A 27,938-nucleotide genomic window follows, 5' to 3' on the forward strand; every position below is an offset into this window, starting at 1 on the left:
GAGGTTCATGCCATTCAAGTCATCTAGTGCAGATGCAACTGAACCCAGTGATTCCTTTAGGAAATAGTGAATCATTGAACAGCATAGTTTCACTTCACTCACCCATGTTGACAAATCCAATGTCCACGTATATCTTGGCACAGAGGGACCCCAGCAGGTAACCGAACACTGGGCCGATGACCGATATTGTCTGGACACATCCTGATACAGACGATACATGAATGGATTAGTTGCGGATCTAGTCTGGACTGTTAACCAAGAAAGGCAATGCTCTCTAGGAAAAACAATTAATATCAGGAAGCCGTTAAAGGGCAAAGCGGTCTAAGTCACATTTATGACTGAATTTCACAATCACACATTGTTTCAAAGCAGCTTTACAGAAAATAATGATGTTAATGTTTATAATATCGTATTGCCTTATAGTTGCATTTAGCAGATTAGAGCTGAACAATAATATAGATACATTTTGCTACAAGCAATCATGCAATTGAGATTTGCTATATAGTACATATTGCTTTACACTAATATGCTGAATGTGTGCGGATAGCTGGACATACTTATTGTTATCATGACAACTCTCTGAAGATTTTTAGCATGGTAATGGATATGACTATGTTAATGTATTTAGTCTTGGCTGAATAGATATGCTACGCTGCTGCTGATGATAAATGCTGTTATTGTAAATTGTTGCTGCTGCAGAGCAAGTACAGTTACTTCTTACTGCCAATACAAACACTGATACGCTGCTGTGAGAATTGCATATATAAAATAACCCACATCAGATTTATACAGATGGAGCTGGGGAAGAGGGAGGCTTTAAGAGGAAGCACGCTGCAAACCGCTATAGTAAGCGCTAACCAGCTTTTTAAATATTGAGCAGCAAGCTCATTGGCTGCAGATGCGACAGGAACCAATCAGCTTGTGCCATGTAGTTAACAATGTAAATGTCATCAGGTTGCATTAAACTGCGCCATCTAGAGTTTCATGACAGAACTTGCTATATTTATCCAACTTCATATAAAGAGCTGGACGATAATATAGTTCAAGTTTGGAACTATATAATAAAAAAGTTTGAAAAAAAAAAAAAAAAATCAAGCAGTTGAGATTGGCTTTAAAGCATACATCACTTTACATGAGTATAATGTATGTATGAACTTATATATAGAGCTGTGCAATAATACATTTTATATTTTGCTATGATATAAACAACCATGCAACTGAGATTTGATATATATAGTATATATCTGTATGTATGCAGGTAAAATAGCATGTGCTATACTTCCCTAATATGCATTCATTTTTTTGACAATATAACAAAGTTGAGATTTACTATATTGTACATAACCCTTAATGTGATTGTACTATATTCAGGTAAGTTTGGAAATACTTTTAGTAGTTGTATGATTTTAATGATCTTTATTAATTATAAATTTAAAGTATTGCGTTAAACAATGAATCATCAAATAACGTGCACATATTATATCTGTCCAGCTAAGGTTACTCTACTTAATGTCCATCACGCTGAAGAGCAGGATTAAACTGTACAAACAAAATGTAGATGTACCGATGTAGAAGGCTGCATTTTCCTCCAGAGCGTGATCATCGATGTATGAGATTCCCAGAGGTTGCACTGGGGTCTCGCCAATTCCACGCAAGATATTCCCCAGGAAAACGTAGATCCACATGGACAACCTGGACTCGTGTTCGCAACCTGAGAAAGGGGAGAGGGTGAGAAGGCTTCTGCAAATGATGAGAGGCATTTCAAGGAATTGACACGTGACAAAGATACCAAATGAAATGAGACGGGATAAAAAAGAAATGATAGATTATTATTATTATTATTAGAGAAGCATACACAAATAAGACTGTATGAAACCATACGAGGCTGTAGACTACAGTGATACCAGCATACATGTTACTGTTAGTCCCTAACAGGTATCATATCTAGTTTAACCAGCAAGACTCCCATTTTCCAATCTAACCGAAGTAGTAGGTGTTTATGTACCTGCGCTCGGTACTGAAGAAGTGCTTGGACCTGTGGACAGAACACTAGCAGACCTCATTGGACATGGGGAGAGGATACTGGTTGAGTTCACTGACGACCGAATCGATGTTTCAAACTTGTAGCTGCAAATAAAAAAATCAACAATTCAGTAGCAGAAATCAGAGAACATGTCATCTGACAACAATACGATTTAGATTGATGAAACTTGAAAGGCATGTATGTGGTGGGTATTTTGATCAGAATGCATTTTTTTGCAACAATAATGAAGACAAAAAAGGGTTACACTTTATTCTGAAAGTCCACTTTAGACATTCGACTAACTACTTATTTAGTTATATTTCCAACAACATGTCAACTACGTCTCTACTACATTTAATTTTTGCAACTACATGTCGACTAACTCTCATTAATCTGCAACTACATGTCACTACTACATGTAATATTTGCAACTACATGTCAACTAACTCTCATTACAGTACTAGTAGACTGTTAGGATTAGTAGAATAAGTTGACATGTAGTTGCAAAGTCTGTTGAAGAATATCTAAAATGAACTATCGAGATAAAGTGAAATAAAGATTAACATTATCTTTGATTAATAAATGCTGTAGAAGTATGGTCCATTGTTTGTTCATGTTAACTTACAAATGAAACCTTATTGTAAAGTGTTCCCGAATAATAATAATACTCATAATGATAATTCCTAAAAGTCAGGCTGCGTCCAAAATCGCATACTTTTTGATTAAGCAATTTATAACAAAGTAATTACTTTGTGGCTGCTAAAACAGTATTTTCTGTATAATATGAATGTAGCATGAATGTAATCCGGACATACTTTTTGACTACTGTTTTATGAATACTGTGAATTTAGACATACTACTCTTTTCATAAACCGTCTATGATATAGTAGTATATGATTTCAGATGCAGCCAAACTGTTGACAAAAACTACAAGAAAAAATAATCCAGTCGTTGCATTTTGGGTAGCATAAGCTGAACACTTATAAACTAAACTAATCTGTATGAAATGAATCTGCAGTATATTACAACTTACACTTGAACAAACAGCAAAGCAAATACACACGTGAACGAAATATGCTGGTCAGACTGAGCAATTCAGATTTTAAATAGGCAGTTGCCATAAAAATGAGATGCAATATAGGATGTGTCATTTCTGGAAATTATGCACATCAAATACATCACCTACATACAAAACATTAACATTCATAAACAGCATTTTCAATTCATCACGGAAATTGCACTTAAGTCACTTTAATAAGGCAATGTTTTCTAAGAGCAGCATGTAAAACTTAAACCCTGGCACACTCTCAAAGTTGACAATGCATGTCGATTTACAAGTATAAAGTCAAATATGAATGAATAGAGACTGGTCATAGAAAATTCTGATATATCAACTAAAAATGTTTCCTTTTAAGCAGCAGCTTTACGATGCCAAGAAAGACATCTGATAAAGTAACAGCATACAGCGACAAACACATACTGAAAACGACTCTATGGCATTTGTGGTCAGGGACTTTAACAAGATCAAACTGGATCCATGTGACCCTTCAAAACAGCTCCCTCTGTTAACAGCGGAACAGCTTGAGTCGTGACATCACCCACATTTTCACATTTACAGATGAAACTTACCGTCCGATTATAAAATGGGGCAAGGCAATTAGAAAAGTCCCTAGTGACATCAACAGGCAGCCGATGGCGATTATCTTCGGACGGTGAAGTTTGGCACCAAAGTAACTCACAAAGGCGATCACTAACAAGTTACCTAGGAGCAGAAAGATGAGAAGAACTGTTCAGACAAACATTTATGATGTGGAAAATTGTGATTCAGTTTAACAGGCTCCATTAATTGGATTGTTTCTTAGAAAATCCAAAAAGTCAGCTAAAAAGCATGAACTAAATTAAGCAACTAAGCTCAAGTGAATGAGGAGGATTGGGTCACTAGAAGGATGGCACTCTTCAGGTTTATGTTTTTTTCAAGGGGTTTAAAACCAATGTTTAGCTTTAATCCATGACTGAAGCATGTGTTTTCTTCATAATTAAGCACAGGAAAAGCGACTATAGTCATAGATTGATTATTTGGTAATTTTGAGATCACTTAATAACTGTGCTCAATTAGCTGATTGCACTTATTGTTTCATAATATACTAATGGAAAAAATATGGATATGATGGAAGTAATAAGCACACAAAATTGTTCTTATTTTACAATGTCACTCAATGTTCACTCAAATTTTTAAAGTGCCCGTAATGTGCTATTTTACAGCTTTCTTATTTTGTTTGCATGCGTCCAAGGTCAAAAAACACTTTAATTTTCTCATATTATAGATTGCAGAATCACCTCTTTCCTCACAGTGTCTGTTAGGTTTGATCAAGGATTCAGTGTCTATAAACCCTGCCTTTCCGAGAGCCTACAGTGTTTGAGGGATATACATGGGCAGCCAATGAAGACCTAACATACATAGGTTCGAGCAGGAAGTAAGACTGAAATAACTGACGACTCATTTCAGTCAGTTAAAAATCAATTTTTTCTTTCTTTTGGGAGACAACGCATGCGTCTCATACATAATCAAGGAAGTCTCATTTCAGAAAAGTAACCATTATAAATTTAATATGCATTATTTTTTTCGTTTCCGAAAGATTTTGTGGATATTGAGTAAACACTGTAAAATAAGAGCAATTTTATGTGCATATCATTTGATTCTGTCCATCAGGAAATAAAATCCCAATATTGGTCAACCACTGACATTCACCCATGAATGGAAGTATCCGCTTCACAAACTTTCTGAACATGGCGCTTCCCAACTGATTTCTACATGATTGACCTCTTTGTCTGTGAGGAACATTTACTGGCAGAAATATTTGGTTTCTGAGATTCACGGCTCCATGAACGAAGGTCTTTGTGAGGACGATTATAGCACAGCTCTGTACCCAACATGGAGTTCAGGGCATTTCATGATTTTAATGGGGACCGGGATTCTCAGACATTTAGACCATGGCTCAGTTTATAAGCAGGTCAGTCTAACCAAAGAGAAACAACTCACCCAAACATTTACAAAACACACACAGCAGCCTTTGTTCCGCGGGTTTCCCGAGCACTTGTTTATAACAGGGACGGAAGACAGTCGAGAGAGAGTGATGCAAACTCTGACACATGATCCCTTGCTTTGGCTGTGCTCCTCATCCCATTGCCATGGCAACACTCATGTGAAAACACTGGTTTCTAGGGCCATGCGAGCGGCGGATGCAGCAGTGTGAGCTGGGTTTAGCCTCACTTTCACTACTCGCTTTCACGATTTTCCACGAAAAAAAGTGCTGAATCACTATCTGATTAAAGGTAGCTCTGTATGGCATCCCTTGACAATAAAACAATTATTTTTATTTTACTGGGACTTCCGTGCACACCTCCAAAGGTAGAAGCATTAAGCTAAGGGATTATTATTACAAATGATTAAATAATGCATTTTTTATTTGCATTGTATCGCAATGGAAATATTAGAAATAAAACGTACGCATGTGCATTTTAAATAGTAAACTTTAAACGGAGTATGTGACTGAGCTGTGACCTGTTAAAACATGTTTGCAGTTGCATAACTGTCTGATCTGTCGGACCACTGCACTGCGCAGAGGACGACAGGTCTAAATTGCAGCACACATGGTGCGTCTCAGTGTTATTTTGCACTGAAGAGCTGTGCACAGACTCTGTGAAAGGCTAGATGAGAGCCTTGGCAACTGGTTCGCGGAGGTGACGGGATCGAAACGTAGCTGACGCATGAAGATCCGGTTCTTACCCATTTCAAAGCTGCCATCAATGACGCCTATTAAGTAACTGGGGATGTCGAAGCGTCTTTCCAGCTGAGTTATTGTGCTTTTCATATAGCTCCCGGATAATGCCTTGGCAAAGTAGGCAAAGGACAAGGCCACGAGGAACATCTGTAATGAGAAATTCAGAAAGACAGTTAGATGCTGCATGCAGAACTCGCACTCTCCCTCATTAACCTATTTTTTGATATGGAAGCAACTCTTCATTAATATGCATTTCAAATCGTAGGGGATAAGAGAACTGGGGTGGGAGTAGAGATGGTGAGATGGAGAGAAGGGGGATGCATTTCTCGAGCTGCAGTGCATTATGGGTAGTGGGACAAAAAGCGGATTAGGAGAGCTTATGTCACGCTCTTGAGCGATGCTACTGCATTCAACAACAGTGACTTAAGCCTCCATGAGCAAAACAACAGGAAAAATGAGTCGCTGCTCATGACTGTTGCTGGGGTTTCTGGGCCAAAATCATCAGCATTCGCAGAGGTTTCGCCTCGGCACAGCGGTGCATCTTCACTCTTCCGGGGTTTCCCGCACGCATGCACACTCCCAGCATCCAAAATTAATAATCAACGGAAGGGTAAAGAAGCAGAAAGAGAAGGGAATAGAGGAGACGAGAAGCCTTTGACGATCAAATCGTCAGCTATACAGTCGTCTTTCAACACACACTTGGCTTTTACGTGTAAAAAGGCTGAGCTAAATCACTTTTTGAAGCTCATCAGAATAAAACCATCTTCATATGGCGCTCTTTGGTGTCCCTTGACTATTAAAGTTTCTGCAAGATTTTATCACTATAAAATAAAAATAAATAATAAGATTACATAATAAACATTTGTATTTTATTTATATACATTTTAATGAATACTTCACTTCAGCAAGGATGCATTAAAAAATGATCAAGTGACAGTAAAGGCATGTTTTTAAATGTTACTAAAGATTTCTATCTCAAATAAATCCTCTTGATTTTTTTTATTCATATCCTGATCAAAAATGTATCATGTTTCCACAAACATTTGAAACTGTTTTCAACATCTTGCGCAGCAAATTAGCATATTAACAATGATTTCTGAAAGCTCATGTGACACTGAAGACTGGACTAATGATAATAATTGTAATTTCACTGTTTTAACTGTGTTTTTGAACAAATAAATGCAGGCTTCTTTCAAAAACATTACAAATCTTACCAGACCCAAACGTTTCCATCACCCGTAGATCCTCAATGCAAAAAAAACAAACACAGACCATCACAACTTCAATGAACTGACTTGTCTGATTTAATTGACATCACTAAACCAGGAAGGAGACCAAAGGAAGCATTTGACGGTAATGTAACATCTAAAGATGTCTTTTCTAACATCTAAATCAATCAATCAATTAGTTGAGGATGTTCTCTGCATCGTTCTCTTAACCAAGTTATCGCAACTTTGTTCTGGGTCATGCAACTCTGCGTCACGGCTAGTCATAATATACTGTGTTCTTCGACTGGGACTCGAGCACTCACATTTCTGAAAGATTTATGGTTACTTTGGGCTACAGGGGATAGTGCAAACCATACTGGGATTTGGAAGGCAGGCATCTAATGCCGAGTGAAGAAAGAGTAAATAGCATGAAAGAAAGAGAGGGAATGTAAGAAAGTGTGCCTGAAGCAGACTGGTTAATTCTGGCACACTAAGCAAGTTCTCTGCTGATGAGACGCTCAGAATAGAAACACAGCTGAAAGGTGACAAGCATCTCTCCATTGGCTGTTTACAAACAACATGCACAGAATATCAGCATAAATGACTGAACAAATGAATGCATGTGAGTGCAGACACCTCAACCAAACCTTTCAAAGGTCCTATCATGAACGATGCATGCATGTGTCTGTCACTGACTTCAAATCCTTATTAAATTACAGCTGCACTGTCAATACAGTGGCACGTCCCTCATTTCCTTGGAGCGCAACTTAGATCACATTACTCGTGGGCGCAGTAATCTGACCGCCAGCCAACAGCAACACGTGCTCGCGATGGCCTCTGGGCTAATTTTCAGCTTTTACAACAGTCCAGAGATTTCTTCACTCTAGAGCACATGGGTCCCTTTGTGCGCTTATGGATTTCCCAAGCATGCGCCACGCGCCCGTCATTCACTGACGCAGTGTCTAGTTTACGCTCCATAGCTCTTTCACAGCAGTGAATCGAACACCTTTGTACATTGACAGTAACATATTATGTTATTGTAACATATTAATATATTATTAGTCGGTGCAACCCTTATTAGGAAGACTTTTAGCTGTGTTGCTATGTGTCTTGAGACAGCAACTGAGTAAGCTAACACTCTCGCTGCATCCGAATATGTGTACATCCATACTTTATAGTATTTGAAAAACAGTAGTTCCCGATCAGTAGTAGACCTATGTATGACGGCAAAGTATCGTGAGAGCGATTAGAGAGCAGACGGCTCTGTTTGCTTTCGAATAGCTCTCGTGGTACTTTGATGTCATACACCGATAGGTCTGTGCATTGCTGCTTCAAGTTGAACACACCTTTTACTATCCCATGAGGCCATGGGAGAGTATTTGTGAATGAAGCGACGCGACTGATGCCGTAGGTCACATGTCGAACATCTATTTATATGACACACATTCACACTACACAAAACATTTTTGACATGACTTGCCACAACAGTTTGAGGCTGTCTACACTGGACACAAAGTAAGCAATATAAACTGGTTCATTTGTCTTTCTGAACGGGTGAATGATTGGGCTGTATGGTATTAAAGATCTCAATGCCCCATTTGCTTTGACGTGTTCATCACCTGTTTTATCTTTGAAGGTCTAAATGATTTTTGACTTGCACTTCTGTAACTGAAGCAGTCTTTTCCCATGCACAGTGTCTGTCATGTTCTCACACCGGCTCACACCCTCTGACTCCGCCTGCTACTGTAGCCACGCCCCAAACCCTTGCTATAAGTTGAGCTGGAAAGTGATTGACACATCTAAGCAGACCACCTTCAAAGTTCAGATGGTGTCAAGGAGGCTCAATGTTTACACTTTTGTGGGAGATGAACCCTTATGGCATACTAATAGATGTCAATACACCGTAAACTGGGATAAGAGAATGCATTTGTGTGCACACATGTCCTTAAATTTTTTACCGGATGCGACTAAATTTTTGATTCTTGAGTTATTTGGAGAAAACCTTGAAGAGCTTGTAGAGCATTGTAAAAACTCTAATCGGCTTTACCATAAAGGTCTCTACTGGTGAAATTACAATACCTTCATTCATCAAATTACTCTGCGTTCCTGAAGCATGCAGATCATTTCTGAGATCAGACTACAGGCTAAAGCAAAGAATTTGGAAATCAGAATAGGCCTCCGTAAAGGTTTATTGGCGGATTATGATCAGGACACATCTAAGATGTAATTTACCGCAACTCTGCGTGGTCTCTTTTCTTAGAAACGGCCCTTTCATTGTGTTCGTTCCTGTAAAAAACAATATGATTCTAAGCAGCTTTTACACTATTGTCTCATGCAAATTTAATCCCAAGCAAACACAAGCCCTAAATTCGGATCACATCCACGTGTGCCAAATCTTAATGTTTAAAAAAACATTTTATGTCACTATTTAAGAGCTGAGCCTTTAGAAATCTATCATATGGCTAGTCTGATAACTCAACAAGAGCTCTTTCTGGACACAGAAACACTCCCTAGTCATTCACACTTTCAAACCCAGAGGGTCAGTGGTTTGATACACAAAACAAGTCAGCTGATAACATCTTCTGCTATTGCTGTTATGCTCTTTTAAAGGCATTTAACCCCTTACTAGCCTAAGGGTGGTGATAGTCAGAATGTGATTGTGTGTGTGAGCTCTTGGATTTCTGCCATGTAGGACTCTCTCTTATTGAATCTCTTCGCTATCGTTTGATGTTAAAGCTATGCCAAATAGTGTTTACATTTAATCATTTAGAAGACGCTTTTATCCAAAGCGACTTACAAATGAGGAGAGCAATAGAAGCAATTAAACTAACATTAGGACAACAATATCCAAGTGCTGTGACCTTTCCCAGTTTAGTCTAACGCAGTACACGTAATAAAAAAAAACAAAAAAACAAATAGAATAGAAAAGAAAGTGTTAGTATTAATGGTTTAGGAATTCATCTCTCATTCCACTCAAAACAAAGCAGATATGTCACTAAAATTGTGCTTCTGCTCATGGGTGTAGACCAGTGGTTCCCAACCTTTTTTTGTCTGAGACCCCCTTTTTCCCAAGAAAATATTTTAGGCCCCCCTTCACATTTAATGATATTGTCGCTCTTGCAGCAAGGATGACAGAATGTTTTGTTTTTAAACAAACAGTATGTTTATTACTATAACCAGATATGTTTATGCACAAATAATAGCATATAATATTGAAAATACTATAACAAAAACACCAGTAGGCCATTTCTAATTTAAAAACGTAAGCCTAGGAGTAGCCTATTAATTGGCCCTATTTGAAATGCAATAAAAAAAATATCAGTATTCACACCTGTGTGTAGGGAAAAAATAATCAATATAGGCTATAACAAAATGACTGGTGTCTGGGACCTCGTTGAAAACCCATTATTGGTCAGCCAGGGGATAGCTAATGAAATTAGCTAATTGAATATGATAATTTGGCGCTCTAGTGATTAATAAACATGGGTTTATTAACAGAATAATGCGTTTTGTGGAAGAACATTGTAGCCGGAGCTATTTCTCTCTGTTTATGTCTATGACGAGTCATTCAGGCACTGGGTTACACCGCAGCGGTGCGACCCGAACCAGTGTAAAATAGTCCCAATATAAAAACTCTTATTATAGGTGTACCATAGTGACTCAGGATAAGACAAAAAACAGTTTGGAAAATGGATTCATGATGTACTCGCTCATTATATAAATTTAGTGAATTTTGAACGCATAAAAAGTTACGGACTGCTGCTCACTGTTCAACACTTTTCAAAATATGACGCGATCCCCGAAAGAGCTCGCTGAGGCCCCCTTGTGGGCCAAGACCCCCCTGTTGGGAACCGATGGTGTAGACAATGAGAAAATGAGAATGTCCTTCCACCTGCTATCAAACAGTAAAATATGGTTTAGTAGTGTATTTTAAAGTTCCCCTATTCAGCTATTGTAAAGGTTCCTAATTCAGTTTTAGAGTCTCCTACTATTGGTTTACATGCATCCAAGGTCAAAAAACACTTTAAAGGGGAACTTGGCAAATCCAGCCATTTCTTCGCTGATTTTCACTTTTGTTGTCGCATATTTTCTCAAGGAGCTGTGGGGTGTATATTTCACCACACTGTCGTAAAAAAAAACTGACTTGCGGCCCCTCCTCCCTCTTTATACCGCTGCTCATTAGCATTTGCTATTATCGGAGCCGGCCAACTTTATCGTGAGGAGCTATGTCTACCAAGGTGGGTAATACATCATACACATTGAGGGCGGCGTGTGTGTTTATGTGGAATTGCCGTCAAGCAGTTTGTGTTTCTCATTCGTTCTCGCTTCTCACAAGACTTCCTATTTCCAACTTACCGGGACGTTAGTCCCCCTTTTGCAAGGTTGGTTTTCCGCCTTGGAACGTTGGTCACCATTTTCACCGGAACACGTTATTTAACCTAAACGGTTTTATTAAGTTGAAATAGTTGCCAAGTTCCCATTTAATTTTCTCATAATGTACATAGCAGATTCACCTCTTTTCTCGCGTCTGAAACGCTTCGATAAAGGATTCAGTCTCTCTAAACCCCGCCTTTCCGAGAGCTTCCTCTGCTCCGTTTGATCAAATGACCCAGTCTGTTGTAATTGGTCTACTCTGCTCTGATTGGTCAGATGGCTCAGTCTGTTGTGATTGGTCTATAGCTTACAGCGTGATTGGTCTATAGCTTCATTACATTAGCCTGACTACGTCAGACTTCCTACTTCCGCTAATTTCATTTCGCTCCTGTAGTCAGTCTGAGATACCAGCCTATCTTTCTGTTTTCCACCGGCCTGAAAACAGCCTGGCCAATCAACGAACAGAGGGCGGGCTGAAAGCCGTGACGTAGTCGGTAAGCGCCGTGTTTAAGATTAGGTCAGGGAAATCGAAAACGACCGCTGATATGGAGATATGCAATCCGCTCTGTTGTGGAGAATATTCCCGGCATTAGCAAACTGAAGCCCGAACACGAAGAGTGTGTATTAAACATTTTGAATGGAGGTGATGTTGTGGCCCTACTCCCTTTGGGAAAAGTTTAATTTATCAACTATTACCGATCGTCAGCGAGAAACTGGGGAGCCTTTTGACAGGTCAGTGTCTCTTTTCTTTTCCAGGTCTTAAATACCGTAAAACTTCAAATAATAGCCCGGGCTTTTATTTGCCCAAATCGTCGAACTGCAACGGCTTGTACTTGAGATAGGCGTCTAACTTATATGAGACAGGCCTTTATAGTTGAGATGTTGTTCATTGAGATGTTGTTCCTAGAGTCTATAATCTCTAAAAATCTCAGAATGCTCCACGTGAAACCGCGGTCTTCCTACCTCTTACTATCTTGTCGATTGATTTTTATGAATATGCGCGAGGGAGAGAGAGCAAGACAGCGCTCTTGTTCTCTCTCTCTCTCTCTCTCTCTCTCTCTCTCTCTCTCTCTCTCTCTCTCTCTCTCTCTCTCTCTCTCTCTCTCTCTCTCTCTCTCTCTCTCTCTCTCTCTCTCTCTCTCTCTCTCTCTCTCTCTCTCTCTCTCTCTCTCTCTCTCTCTCTCTCTCTCTCTCTCTCTCTCTCTCTCTCTCTCTCTCTCTCTCTCTCTCTCTCTCTCTCTCTCTCTCTCTCTCTCTCTCTCTCTCTCTCTCTCTCTCTGCCCTGTCAAGCGCAGCAGTCATTCTATTACATCACTCACAGATCAAAAAAGTCGTTTACAGCCATGTTCACTCGGGTATTTCGCTCGCATCATCAAGTGTTTACAGTGGAGGTTCGATCATAGATTTGAGTTCGATGCATGATGTCTGTGGTTCGATGCGGCTGTGTCGGCGCATAACATACGTCATCAAAAAAAATATTTCTGATTGGCTTAAGGGTAACCAATGATTTTAAACTTCAGTACGCGCCCCCTAGCGAGAGAGAAAACACTTCTCTATTATGCTATCCCAGACTCTGTGTACGAAGCAAAGTGAAGTAGCAGAGTCTGGTATTACCAGGCTATCATTACATTACCACATCTGATTTTTAGCTCTAGATCTTCCTCAATACTTGATACACAGTAATACGAACAGTAAAAATGGCGTTGATTTTACCATATCAATCTCATCCTTATGAAGTTCATGCAAAGAGAATTTGCTTTCACATCGCAGTGCCGACAACTCGAACCAAACTCTTCCAGTCTCAGCTGCAGTGTTTGAGGGCATGTATGTTTGTTTAAAGACATTATGAAATTAAGATAATGTCAGAACTATGTTATGATTGTACTGTACAATTAAATACTATCGTTGCTAAGTCTGCAGTATGAACACTTTACCTCAGAGCGTCCGTTAACTGAATGAATTGAGAATCTCATTTGAAAATCTGATAACATCAGCAATTTTCATTCAAGCAGCTGATTTCTGTAAATGAATGTAAAACAATGTATATTGCAGCACAGGGTGAAGTCAGTATATACATTAATGACGATTTGAGACAAATATAATGTAAATTTAATATAAAACTATGTAAATGGCGCTCTGAGGCGCGGCAGGATTTTGAAAAGGTACTGAACCGTTGCTGGGCGCCGCGGACAGACGCCGAATGGCGCCGCCGGTGTGTGTAAACTCATAGAGAATAATGTGTTCGAGTTTTAAAGACGTGGCGCTGCACGATGCGGCCTTGCGCTTCTCGTCTGGTGTGCGACCTACTGACTACTCGTTTCAGAATTAGTTATTTCTTTTGGGAGACAATAACTATTTATCTGTACTTTGACCTTAGAAACTTTGAAGACCTTTTACATTCACAAACATCTCCTGTATATTACACACTGCATGAAAGATCATATCCTAAAAAGCATAAGTGGTGCACTTTAAATTATAGGCTCATCTATATAAAATGTTTTTAAACCATTATATGGGGGGGGGGGGGGTATAAAGTCAACATAATATAGTGTTTGCAGCCCATTGTATGTCTTTAATGTAAACCGGATATTTAATGAGAAAAAAAATGTATGTCAGCTGAAGCTGTTTTAGAAGTGAAGCCAATTTTTTTTTGAGTAATGTGCATAACGTAGTACTCACAATAAGACTAATAATGTGTATTATTAAAGTAAATTAAGCTGATTTTGAATTCATGTATAATGAAATGAGCAATTCACCTGTTTGCCACAACTAAAAAAACTGCTTGTGTGTGATTAGCACTGTATGTTTTCAAATTACGCTTGAGTAAACCTTTACATTATAACCTTACAATACTTCTAAAGGTGCACATGACTGAGTGTCTAATACAGAGAGTTCATAAAGCTGAATGGACCTTCTGTGGCCGCATTAGTGTTCATGACAAAGGAACTGTTGAGCATGACTATCTCGTTATTTACATCGTTAGCTATAATCATCTCATCAGGAGTGCTGGCTCAAATCCCTCTCTGTTCTCAGACCTCAGCTCTTCAGAACAAGACTCCACCACAAACTGAAGCTAAATCTTGTTTGGACCCAAAGACGTCACAGTGCTTCAGGCCCTCAAAGCCTGTTACGCGTAAAGCAACTGATCTGCAAGCTCACAAACATACCAGCGCTTCTCCTTCAGTCATCAACACTGCTTTTATTTGTGACAATTGAATCCACCAGAAAATAAAGCTCATCTAGGTATTAAAGTGAAGAGATTTACCTTGAGGCTTGAGCAACAGGGCCTTGGGCCGTTCTCGGGTGACCGTCTCTCCTTGTTTGGCAAGTCCATCCTCCACAAGATCTCGTTTTCTTTGGGTGACGTTTCTCTAATGCAGTTTCTTGGCATTTATGCATGCAGCCCTGCAAGAGACACAGTGTGTGATCCATTTCTCCCGACATAAGGTGCTTTCAAGCAAGAATAGGCTGTTCTCTTTACAGGTTTAAATAGAATTTGAGAAAACGGTACAACTTTGGCACGATGCGTTAAACAAAAGTTCTGAATTCAGTAATCTCAATAGAAAACTCTTTCACTTCTTATAGACGGATTGAAGTGACAAGAATAGCAGCAGAAAGATCAGCTCCCTGGAGAAACGTGCCACTATCAGCGGAAAGCATTTTCTGGTACAGGTATCAAATGCATGTTTGAACTGTGGAAATCTGGGGGAACAATAAAGTTAAAATGATTCCAATATTGTTGCATTCAGAATAACTGATGAACCGTACAATGAAACCTAGTACTCAAACTCGGTGTGCAAACTTTGCTATCATGTAAACAAATGCATGCCCTATGCTCATATTGTCTAAACCCACAGACATTCAGTCACACACACACACACACACACACACACACACACACACACACACACACACACACACACACACACACACACACACACACACACACACGACTGTACCTTATATGTCACTTTGGGACATTTTAATCTCAATTACCACTTTGAGATTAAAGAGAAATACTGAAATGAATGAGTTTGTGCAATGCATGCTCTAGAGTTTCTGTAGGATTTAAACTTGCGGCTTTCTGCCAGTCGACAAAACTGTCATCTCACAACTTCTACTTTGTTCTTCCTTCTTATTTCACAAGGTATAGCATTAAAAATGAATAAAACCTGTGCCCTAAGCAGCACTAACTCCTAAATACTGACATGGAGTTTGAAAGATACAAAATATTTATTGGTTATAAAGCAAGTAAGTGACTGAGCAGCCGAATCAAACATTGAGGTTCTTTTATATACAGCATGCAATAACTAAAGTGGCAACTTATGTTATTGATTCTTGATTTAACCTGTTAAGTGTCACCCCCCCTTTTTTTGAATAGACATGAAAATGCACATTCCAAACTTAAATGGTATAGGATAAGAATCCTTTGGAATATAGACATAAAATTGGTCTTGTTTTAAAGAAGACATTTGGCAGATTTTTGTAGAAGTTAAATAAATTAAGAAAGTGAAACAGAAAAAAAGTTACAGAAGTTTGAGTTTATGAAAATGTACGATTTAAAAAATTAATTATTCATATTTTATATAAAATATATATTTTCAAAACCTGGACAACTCTTAAACTGCAAAAAAATCAAAGCCAAAAATCTGAACAAGTTGTGTTTCAAATTTTAGGTTGATATCTCAAGAAATGAGCTTTCAGTAAGATTTTGTTTGGGCGCAGTACCAAACTTTTTCACTAGGTCACAACCAGACTCCATTACTGCCCATATAAGGGCGCCTCCATTTCCATATGTGGTTTGAGTGATCTGAACCATCATTTTCACAATTTTCATACAATTTATAAAGTAGACATCCTATTCAGAAGTAGTATTGGAAGTTTGGCAGATTTTGATATGAATTAAACCTTGTATAAACACATAAAAGAACACATATGTGCGTTATAGCTCGCGGCCACATCACAAATGGTGAATCTATTATTTTTTCTTTATATTTAAAACATTTTCAGACCTTTTTTTCTAAAATAATTGAATGCTTGCCATCTTTTGAACTCTTGGCATGAAAACAAACTGGTTTCTACCCTTCTTTCATGATTTTTCATGTTCATTGCTATTTCAAAATAAAGGTCTGAACACGCCTAGGAGTATGAAAATATTCTTGTTGCAAATTAATAAATTACAGCTCCTCTGTAATTTGTTTTGAGAATCAGTAACCAAATATGGAAACTAGAGATTGTAAGCTTTCAAATGATATATAGTTTGTCAAGATTAGTTTAGGTTTAGTATAGGTTATTACTGTTTTAAATATGTAATGGATTTGGGCCCACCGGTGGGCCCATGACACTTAAGAGGTTAAAAAAAGAAGCCGACCAAGATCCAACTTTTGCACAAGAAAGTCCTTTATGCCTTGCATATATAAGCAACATCTATTAGACTTTCCAAAGTCTCTTGAACCTTATAGGCTGGTAATTTAGCCATTCAAGCTCTGATTGTATATTCTGATTGAACTTGATGAGTCCTTGAGCGCAGCCAGTGCAGTAAATGAAAAAACATCAACTCGACTATAAATTGCAGAGGAGGCTTTTAATTTATAAATCATTGGACAAATAAAGCATGCAGGCAGCTTTACTTAAAAATATTGCAACTTTCTTCACAAGTTGACTTATTTACTTTAGTAATTTAGCAGATTCTTCCTCTGCTTTTCTGAGTCACTACACATCATAAAGGGAGGGACAGTTCCTCTGAGGTTAGGTATCTTAAGCAAGGACAAAATGGTTCATGAATCAGCTCTTTGTATAGAGACAGACAGACAGACAGATAATTGGTTTGACTGATAATAATAATTATATATATATATATATATATCCAACATCATTACGCCACAGAAAAAAAAGTTCATTCATATACATGTATTTAAGCATTTAAGGCTTAGACAGTCAAATGTTTGACCATTTATACACAAAACTACTTTGCATAAAACAAATATATATATTTAAACATTTAAATATTGATACATACAATATTTAGATTTTGTAAAGTTAAATGATTTTGAAGTAGGCCTATAATGAGTATTTAGTTATTAGTATATCAAAAAGCAGAAATTAAAAACAACAACTCTGCATTTAATCATAAAAATAAATAGATTTTGAAATCAAAGCCTTTCAGTTATCAGCTGAAATATTTAACCAATGCACAACTTTCTCTATAATTAATGCACTGCATTTATGTCGAAACTGCGAGCTCACATATACATCAGACGCATGAAGGTAAACAGTCTGGGGAATGGATGTGGATAAATGGTCATGACAACCAGTGTGCAATTGCGTCTAATTAACCAGCAGCTGATATGAATCCACGCCAAGACCACGAGTGACCACAGGAGAGAAAAACATCTCACAGACAGTCTGAGACTGTTGAATGTATAAAATCCATTGCATAGCCCAATAAAACCTGAATGTTAGCTATAAAACGCATTAGTCTCCTGAAACCAGACGAACATGCATAATTAAAGGATGCTAAAATAATGGTTGTTGATATAATTAATATGTCAGTGGTGCGGTAATTATGATGCACAATAAGTCTGAATCGTTCCAACTAATCCAGCAACCACGAGCACAAACAAACGGCAGACCTACTTTTAACGAGCAGATGTTTGTTTTCTCCTCTTCTGACACGCGCGCCGCCAGACGCATTTTAAACCATGTCATATCTTGTGCGCAATGCATTTCCATAATTCGTAAGCAAGAGATGAATTAGGTCAAAATATATTATGCCTGCGTGTGTCTTATAAGAGCAGTTGCGATTACTCACCAAACAGTTTATATATCCGATCCGCGTCCCGGTCTCGTCTTCTCCTGGTTGTTATACTATCTATGGATATGTGCGTGTCTCCTCTGGTCCAGTATGAGTGTGTATGGAGCAGATCATATGTGTCAGGTGGTTTTCACATGGAAAGAAACTTCCCACGGGCTGCCGGAGACGAGGAAAGGCACTTGGTCCTAGAGGGGTTTCCCAACACTTCCACTCACTTCAGACCATTTCGCTTTCAGCTCGACATGTCCGAAGAGTTGAACATTTTCGACGTCGATCCCATAGGTTTTTTTCACAAGCCTTTCCTGAGAGGTGAGAGTTTCTTCAGCTTGACGCGGCTGGATGGATTGAGCTGAAGCACGTGATGAGCGCGCAGAGTCTCTGGATGATCACATCATATGCGTAAAACGCGCGCGGATCGTTTCATCGCTCTTTTAATGAAACGGTTACACTTTATCAAAACTTAGTTTTTTATTTTTTACAAACATATGATTCCAATTAGATCAAGTATCAATCCGTACACATCTAATGATCTGTTAAGCCTCACTTAATACTGTTTATGAATGAAAGTAGCCAATTAGAGACATTTGATCATGATTTACATTAGTCATGCTGAAAATGCTTAACCCTTAGGATGTGGCTCTCTTTTAAAAGCTAAAAAAACATACCACTGAAGTACAAGTTGATCCTTAAAGATTTCGCTATTTCATTTGGTAATTGTATCACTTTGTGATAGGCTAAATCAGACAGATTGAATCTTCAATAACGTCTGTAAAATGCATTAGAAGAACATTAGAAACGTAATTTATCACAAAACTGAAAGGATGCCTGTAATTGAATTGTTTCCCTACAATAATAAATTAAAATCTCATCTGTGTGACAATGCAGTTATCACTAATTCGAACTTGTTGCAAACAGACACTTTCAATCTAGCCTATGTGATCTTGTTACTAGGTCAGTCTTTAAATTTAACACAATCTAACAATTTATGGAGATAAGCTACTTGCCTTGCTTGAGTATGCATGCACCTTTCAGGAAAACTATGCCTGCAAATTAGAAGTGACATCAATGTGAGAGACAGACAGACAGATTCTGTCAATGCCGAAACAAAATGTCAAACTATCTGTGCAAAGTCAGTCATTGCTCAAGAACACTCGACCTGCATTTATCTGTTCCTGTGTCCGTCCTCCTGTATCCAGATCAATTATACCGAGGCCTGACTTCCAAAGATAAACATTTCTGAAAGGAATGGGTGGCCTTTCCTGAGGTACACTCACATACAGATCATATTTATTCACAGCCGGAAGATTTTGTTATAGCCACATAATATTTACAGTTATAATTCGTAGTAATAGTAATTTAACCATTATTTTAAAGGGATGTTATTTATTCATTCTTATAGCCAATATGGAGTCCTCATTTAACATGTTTCCAGGAAAGGGTAGATAAAGGAGAGACAATGCACATTCCCTTGTTTCCATGGAGATGACCAAGCCATAATATGACAGTTGTTATAACCTTCTGACTGTGGATTATACACATCCTACTCTTGCTGATACGTGACTTGTCCTTGCAGACTGGAAATACACCCTGTATTAGGATAAAGCCATTAATGGACTGTTTTCTGCATTTCTGATTTCAAATGTGAAATGAATCACGCAAACCATTATGGTATTAAATGCACTGCCCTTCAATGCAAATGCACTTCATCATGTATATAATTGATAACGATTATGAAATGCATTGCATGTTTAAACTTTGTCAGTCAGAAATGGGGATTTTTATAAATGATAGATAAGCATGCATTCGGCCTCTATAGCATACCGGTACTATAAATAATATGCTAAAAATGCAGTGCTTCCTATACATGATCAGCAGATATTACATAGTTAAAATTAAGCCTATATAGTTAAAATATAGGCTATCATATACAAAATATATAAATGATGATCAGCACAGGAAAAAACAAACAAATCAGGCAAAAACTTTGAGGAATATTTCATGTATACAATTTGATACTGTAAAAAAGCATAGCAAAATACTGTATAAAACATAAAAGAAAATAAGGATGTATGGTTCCCACCAGCCATTAATTCCGTTTTTTTTAACAGTGACAACGGCTGTTACTTACAAATATAGAGACATTATACACTGTAAGAAAAAGAAATCAGTAGAAAAACGGATAATGTTAGTAATTTTTCCATCAACCCTAAAAAACAACACAGTGCAATGCGTAATTCAAATTATGAGTAAAACACCTGTGTAAAAAAATAAAACCAGCAAATTTCTTTATCTTAACAAGGTGGAACTTTTAAGGACATTTTTTAGAGTGTCCATTTGCTCATTTCTCCTTCAGTAATTTCAGAGAGTGACTCATCCGGTGTAACTGATTTCTGTGCTGTTTGATATAACGTAGGTGTCAGGGGTTTAAATGGGCTAAAATTAGACAAATCCATGTCAGCACCAGATCCTGGATTCTCTTTACACACACATGACACAAACTGTTGCTTGGCTTTGAATGATTTTCGGTATTAGTAATCTGTTTGTGGTTCGTACTTGCTTTCGAAAAAAAGTATGGCAGAATTCTTGGTCTGGTATTTCTAATAGGATTTTACTAATCCATTCTCGCCCGTTGCAGTGGCCTGTCGAACAAACGGCTACTTCAGCTCTGTATTCTTGACATGGTCCTTTAAAACTAGGTTAACCCATTTACAGTATCATTGCTATATTACAAAACAAGCACAGGATAATCTATGACGTTAGAATAATAATTGCACAGCTGAGAATAGTGTGCTAATTGTCTTGACTCAGTTTAATTCTTGCATCGGAGGAAACTCAATGGGTTTCTTTGAGGTATAAACACACGGCATGCACCATGGCAGGGCATCTGTATTTCTGCAATCTCAACTAAAAAGGCTCCATGAAGACAAGAAACAGCTGCTTTAGCTGCAACTATGACTGTCTTAACTTCACGCGCAACACAACAACCCCTCGAGTCCTTGAACGCATTGTATGCACACTACAGAGATAAAGCGTACCACCGTTTGCATTTGAGGGCCATGTGTGACGTCATTTCCAGATATAAAGAAGGTATTTTTGTGCACAAAAGATAAATCTCAAATCTCAGCCATGCACATTTACATTTATCTGACGCTTTTATCCAAAGCGACTTACAATTGCTATATTTCAGAGGTCGCACGCCTCTGGAGCAATTAGGGGTTAAGTGTCTTAAAGGCATGTGTCTTATCCACTGCGCCATCACCATGCACATGAAGTCAGACCCTCCAACAATTATTTGAATGTCCTTGGTTGCACCTCCTTCTGTGAATTGTAATAATTAAGCAAAACAATAATCTGTGATTAATGTGTTTTCCTGGAAGTTGAGACGAAGAGACGCCTCCACCCGTGTCACCTGCAGTATGTGCTCAGGAGAAGCTTTTATGCATCACTTATGCTCCTAATGATCTTGATGGAGAGGGAGTTGTGTGCCAAACACATGACTCATTATTTGTAATCAGCACAAGCCCTTCTCATTCCCCCAGAGGAGAGATCGGAAGACCTACACTTTCTGTCGCGGCGAATGTGTCCGCTTGTGTAAGAGCTGCGGTCAAACAGAGTGTGTGATATGTGATCTTAATATGTGATCTTAATATGCTCTTGTGAAATGGACTCATGCGTAATCAAAGTATTGCAAAATGAGATCCACTACTGAACATAAAAAGCTTGCCATATTAAACCAAGCTTTTGGTTTTTTCGAATGCAAGTCAATGGTAGCCCTGTGCACTTGAATGAGAGTTAACAGAAATTATCCCAAAACCCAATTCACCCTGCCAATGGCAGATTAAACTGGTTTGCGTTTAATATTATTAATAATTATTTAAGTTAGCAATACTAACCAGCAATACTATGTCTGGTTTACATGGCATAAGTTTCAAACAAAAAGGTTGTTTAAATGTAGATCATTTGGCTGTCCATGAAAAAAGATATATTCAAATTGCTATTTTAACCTGAAATCATCCTGACTAGATTCAGCATGAATTGATATAAAATATGAAAAAGGGAAATGTGGATAATAGAATTTGAATATTTATGCATGATCTAACTTGGGTATATTTTTTCAAAATGACTAGTCATGACTTTACATAAAATGTCTATACTTAGTGTAACCTAAATTATATTTAAAAGAACAAGAGCAGAAAAAGGTGATTAAAACTTGTTTTTTTTAACAATAATAATATTGATAAAAATAATATAAATAACTATGAAATGGTGACCACGGCCAATATTATGAGGAAATACTTTAGACAAGTATCATTTTTGATCTAAATTACTAAAACAAAAGGTTTATGTCCACTACCCATATCAGTCTTAAAAATAAAAGTTAACCCGTTAATAAAAGAACCCGTATGATCGTGGGTGATGAAGAACATACAGTATAATCATTAACAACCGGTTTCACAGACAAGGCTGAAATCTAGTCCCTGACTAAAAAGCATGTTTGAAATGTTTTAACTGAAAGCAACTTACACTGATATATCTTAAAATACGTCACTGCCGTTGTTTTGTCTCAAGATGAAAACCAGTAATGTTTTTTCCTGAGGCACGTTTATAAAAAGCTACTTGTCCTAACTGAACTAAGGCCTAATCCTGGCTTAATCTAAGCCCTGTCTTTGAAACCAGGTCCAAGTTTTTTTTTTTTTTTTATCTTTACAGAACCATACAGAAAAGAAAAAAAAAACATGGACAAACCTTTACTTTTAAAATATACATGTTAACATGACATTCATAGCAAACTCTTTGAGGGTTCTCGAGTGTCTCTGATCTTTCAGGACGAGCGCTCATAGGGAGAATAGCAACACTGCTGAATTTGTGCATTTCATTGGTAAATCTCCCTGACTATGGAGTAATGGAGGCCTAAGGCTTTAAAGAATCCTTTCTGAAACCTGTACCAGTCTCTTGGGCTTCAATGCAACCATTTGACTGCAGACATTTCTTTCCTCTACAATCTTGATCACTGACACCATTTGTCTATACAATGTGCTTGGTTTGCTAAATACTTTCAGATCATGCTATTCATGCTTAATTTCAGATTTTGCATCTTGATCTAATGTCAATTAAGCTGGCTGTTATGGAGTAATTCCTTCAAGGCATGTCTGTCAAAAACAGCCACGTTTACAGAACTGCTTAAGACAGCTCTATATTTCCTTACCTCGCCTTTCCTTCTGGTTATTTAATACATAAATCTGATTCAATAGCTCTGAAAGTTTTACCTCCACTACACTGATGAATCACATTACCGCAATCTTTTGTCTCCATTGCAAAGCCTTTGAACAATTGGCTAGGAAATACTGCAGTAGCCTATGACTTTAATATAATGTGATGTTGGAATATTGTGTTTGATGCACTATTTTGCATTTTTGAACAGAAAAAAAAAACTTCTGATGCTTTGCACTGCCATAGCAAGGATGAATAGTTATAGTTAAGAGTTGGTTCAAATCATCAACCCCTATATACGCTTAGCATAAGTGAACATACCCATGCTAAAGTTGACTAAAAAGAGGAATAAAAAAATAATCTTTTGGAAATTGATCTTAATGCCTTAATTAAAAAAATGAGGAAAAATCCAACCTTTAAGGACACCAATTTTCTTTGTGAATGAAAAATGTATTGTAAATAAATAAATGTTCTTCCTTAAAATACAGGCTGCGTAAGTCACCATATCTAGAGATTGGCATGGGGCACTATCCATAAGATCATCTCTCAATGCAAATCAAACCAACTATTAGCCTAACTGAAATAACACCATGCCAAACTCTAGATATGGTGAAGGCAATGTGATGATGTTGGGCTTTTTTAATTCCAAAGGCCAAGGGAACTTTATCAGGATGCATAGTATTCCTCGATCCATGAAATAACTGGCCTTTAAAAATAAAAATCTGCCTGTCTCTATGGGAATTTAACATAGGGGTGTCCTGACTTATGCAACCTGTATTTTAAGGAAGAACATTTATTTATTTACGATACATTTTTCATTCACAAAAAAAATTGGTGTCCTTAGAGGTTGGATTTTTCCTCATTTTTCTAATTAAGGCATTCAGATCAATTTCCAAAAGATGATTTTTTATTCCTCTTTTTAGTCAACTTTAGCCTGGGTGTGTTCACTTATTCTAAGCACTAAATGATTGATAGAAAGCAAACACCACTAATAAATGAAGGTGAACCTACACGGCCTTACAGGATTCCTACTGTTTTTATGTCAATCAGTGATGAACATTGTCCCAGCTACATGCTGCAACAGAAGGATTGACTCCTTTATTGATCTGGAGTCTGATGTGGATTAAGCAGGTGCTCCAATTACTGAAAGTGCTTAAGACTTCTTACACTGGTCAGAGAGGACATGACGGACGCTCTTGTCCAGCACACATCCAGATCGGTTCCCACTGCAATTAACCTTACAGACACTCAGTTTAGGATCAGAGGATGAGAACAGCTTAATATTGGATCAGGAGAAATTAAAGAAATGACACACAAGCAAAACCTTTGGCACGGTGACTGGCCTCATGGCATGTGAACGAGACGGTTTATCATTTCGCATCCGGTTATTTTGGAGTACAAGACATGATCAGCACAGAAATGTGTATAAAATAATATTTAGGATTTGGGAAAGTTTAAAACAGGTGAAGAATAAAGAATTAATGAAGAATAAATATAGCAAAGATAATAGGAATGGTCAAATTTTCCAAGAGTACGTGTCGCCATTAAATAGAGAAGGGGCGGGGCCACACAGTAGATCCGCCCACACTTACTCTGATTGGCTCGTTGTCTTCCATAGGTATCTATAATAGGAAAGTGTCAGGAGTTGTCTTTACAGTAATGTACAGACAATACAACATTAGCCTACATCCTGCAATTGCAAAATAAATTAATTGAGATGCAAATTCGTGGCACTTAGGTTCAAATAGAGAAACACCAATACAATTTTACTCCAGTAAAAGTGAGGTTTCTAATGCGACAAGTAAGATAGACTTAAAATAGGTTAAAGCTCAGTCTTTGTCAGTTCATTGTTATGAATTATTAGGTACACACATGAGATCTTGGCACATTTAAGCGGAATAAGACCAAATCAAGTGTTTATTGTTCACTTGACTCACTTTTTAAATGGAAAGAAGATTCTGTCATCATTTACTCGCCCTCAAGTTGTTCAAAACCTGTATGAGTTTCTTAATTTTTTCGAACACAAAATAAGATATTTTAAAGAATCTTCGGTAGCATAAACTTAAATATATATATATATATTAATCTATGGAAGTCAATGGCTACTGTCAACTGTCTGGATCATTTAGCATTTTAATGATCATTTAGATCATTTAGCACGACATGTGGCGGAGCGACACGTGCAACCAGGAGTACTCTAATACTAGCCTGGCAAGCCAGACCCACATCAAGATGTTACATTTTTACATAATAAATAAATTTTCCTGCCGCTTGGGTGCGTCTAAATTTCTACTCTAGTACCTGAAGTATATTTAGCCCTCTAGCGGTTTTGATGTGAGACTGCAAGTTACTCGCGGAGTCAGATGAACGGCTCCTGGTAGAACGTCACGTGTTGTCATCTTGTAATTACGGTAATGTAAATGGCGTGAACACAGATAACTATCACTAGATTTCTTAACTGTCTGGACATTATTTACGCCATATCTGGATGGTTTTAAATCCTTTGAAGTCTCCGAAAAGCAGTCCGATGTTCATTTGAGTGGCATAAGGGTTTTGTCACCTTCCCTCTTTGCTTGTAAACTGTTCTGAACGAGGCTTTGTTCAACGGATGACTCCTCAGGAGTTGCTTTTTAAATGATCCATTGTGTTATGTAGCTTAAAAGTCTGCTACATTAACATAAAGTCACAAATATTAAAGAAAACTCCCGTCGCTCCGAACACGCGCTGTAACGGATATTTCCCGCGATATCTGAACCGACAGCTTAATTTATACATCATTATTATAAGCTTACCATTATGAATCATGGAAAGGAAGTTTTAAACAGTGATTTTTAATGAACTTGCTCAATAGTTAACTTTTTTAACCAAAAGAGTAAATTTACTTTTTACTCAAAGTGCTTGGAATTAAATTAGAAAATCTATAAAAGTGTAATGAAATTTTGGAATTAAAATTAGAAGAAAAAAATTCTATCAACTTTTTCCCCCTGGTAAATCGCATATAGATAAGTGGTTGAGGAAACAGAATTTACTTACATTTATTATGCCAGACGCTTTTATCCAAAACAACTTACATTGCATTCAAGATATACATGCTATCAGTTCATGCATCTCCTAGGAATCGAACCCATGACCTTGGTCTTGCAAGTGCCATATGCTCCACATTTTGAGCTACAGTAAATTTTCGTTAGTGGTGAAAGGAACCACAATAATGACCCACATTACAGTAGCCTTCCTGTTGATCCCATTGCAAACTGTGTATAGTGTACAGAGAATAAAGCAGTGATGATTTCTGAAGAGATATATTATGTGGTGAGCTTTCCTTCCGTGCAATGCAGCGAGATGTGCACATATGAATTACAGACACCTCAAGCTTTAGGAAATACACATGGATACCAGGAACACGACTTATCTCATGGTACGTTTACAAAGCTGACGTTTAGAGGGCTGATTCAGAACATTGTGCCTGTCAGCATAAACAAAAACTATGGTTTTAGACAAATCCGCAACTAATGACCCCAACACGTCCCTCAAGCCCTGTTCATGATCCTCTTATATAAGTGTCCTTTCTCTACATTATTTGAGTTACAAATCATTATATTGATTACACAATTAACAATGTGCCATACTTCATGCTGAATGCCAACTATTTTGTCGAACTCTGTTCTTCATAGAAAGGCTGGCAATTCAAATTCAAACATCAAATTGGCACACACCCTAGACATAGATCAACACTGATGCAATGTACTGGATTTGAAGTGATTTAAATGAGCTTGGTAAAGTTGAGTGCATATTTCTGCTTAATATAAGAGCAATTTGACCTGGCATAATGGGTGTGGGATCTTACCTTGACTTTGATTGAGCAGCCATTTTCAAGCCATAAAAATTTGATGTTTTACCCTTTGACGTGAGCTTGTTTAGTTGAAAACCTTCAGACTGAATTAGGGGTGAAAATCAATGAAGCAATAAATAAATAATTAAAAACACAGAGACATTCGATACCACAGTATTTCACTCGTATTATTAAACTGTATTCACATTACAACATCCACAATGTTCAGCTTGTGACAGGTTCTAATAATCTCAATATATATTTTCTGTATGTTACATTATACCAAGAGGCACTTCCAGTAAATCTGGCAATAGAGGAGCTACAGTATAGTGTCTAAATTACAAAACAGTAAAAATAAATAATGTTCATCTAAAAGACTTCTGTTGTCGTTTTCATCTTTTTCGTCCCTTTTTTTGGCTTTGTTTTTGTTTTGTTTCATTTTTAACCTGTACACAATATCGTTTTGTACAAAATGGAACAACAATCAGCGATAAAATGAATATTTCACTTTACGAATACTGGTGATTTACACAGTTCCCCTTTCTATAGGTATTGCTACATGTGTTAAGTGCAAGATACAAGTGAGAAGAAAAATAATTATTTTGTCAGTGAAGTGCCGACTATATATATATATATATATATATATATATATATTTATATATATATATATATATATATATATATATATATAAAAGTA

At 37.4% G+C, this 27,938-nt stretch overlaps 1 protein-coding gene across 1 annotated transcript in view; it reads right to left on the reverse strand.

Moving 5' to 3' along the window:
- Nucleotides 1-19,406, reverse strand: part of slco1c1 (solute carrier organic anion transporter family, member 1C1) — a 28,892-nt gene extending 9,486 nt beyond the window's left edge. Inside the window, exons 1-7 of the mRNA XM_077235135.1 lie at nt 18,199-19,406; nt 14,653-14,792; nt 5,811-5,952; nt 3,653-3,785; nt 2,006-2,127; nt 1,565-1,711; nt 103-201 (exon numbers count right to left, since the gene is read on the reverse strand). Coding sequence (XP_077091250.1) covers nt 103-201; nt 1,565-1,711; nt 2,006-2,127; nt 3,653-3,785; nt 5,811-5,952; nt 14,653-14,778 — 769 coding nt within the window. The 5' untranslated portion in view covers nt 14,779-14,792; nt 18,199-19,406. The remainder of the gene's footprint in view (nt 1-102; nt 202-1,564; nt 1,712-2,005; nt 2,128-3,652; nt 3,786-5,810; nt 5,953-14,652; nt 14,793-18,198) is intronic.
- Nucleotides 19,407-27,938: the final 8,532 nt, after the last annotated feature.

This window comes from Siphateles boraxobius, unplaced genomic scaffold (assembly GCF_051911475.1).
Source record: "Siphateles boraxobius isolate OS27281-9 unplaced genomic scaffold, OSU_SipBor_1 19, whole genome shotgun sequence".
In the NCBI taxonomy this organism is placed as follows: domain Eukaryota; kingdom Metazoa; phylum Chordata; class Actinopteri; order Cypriniformes; family Leuciscidae; genus Siphateles; species Siphateles boraxobius.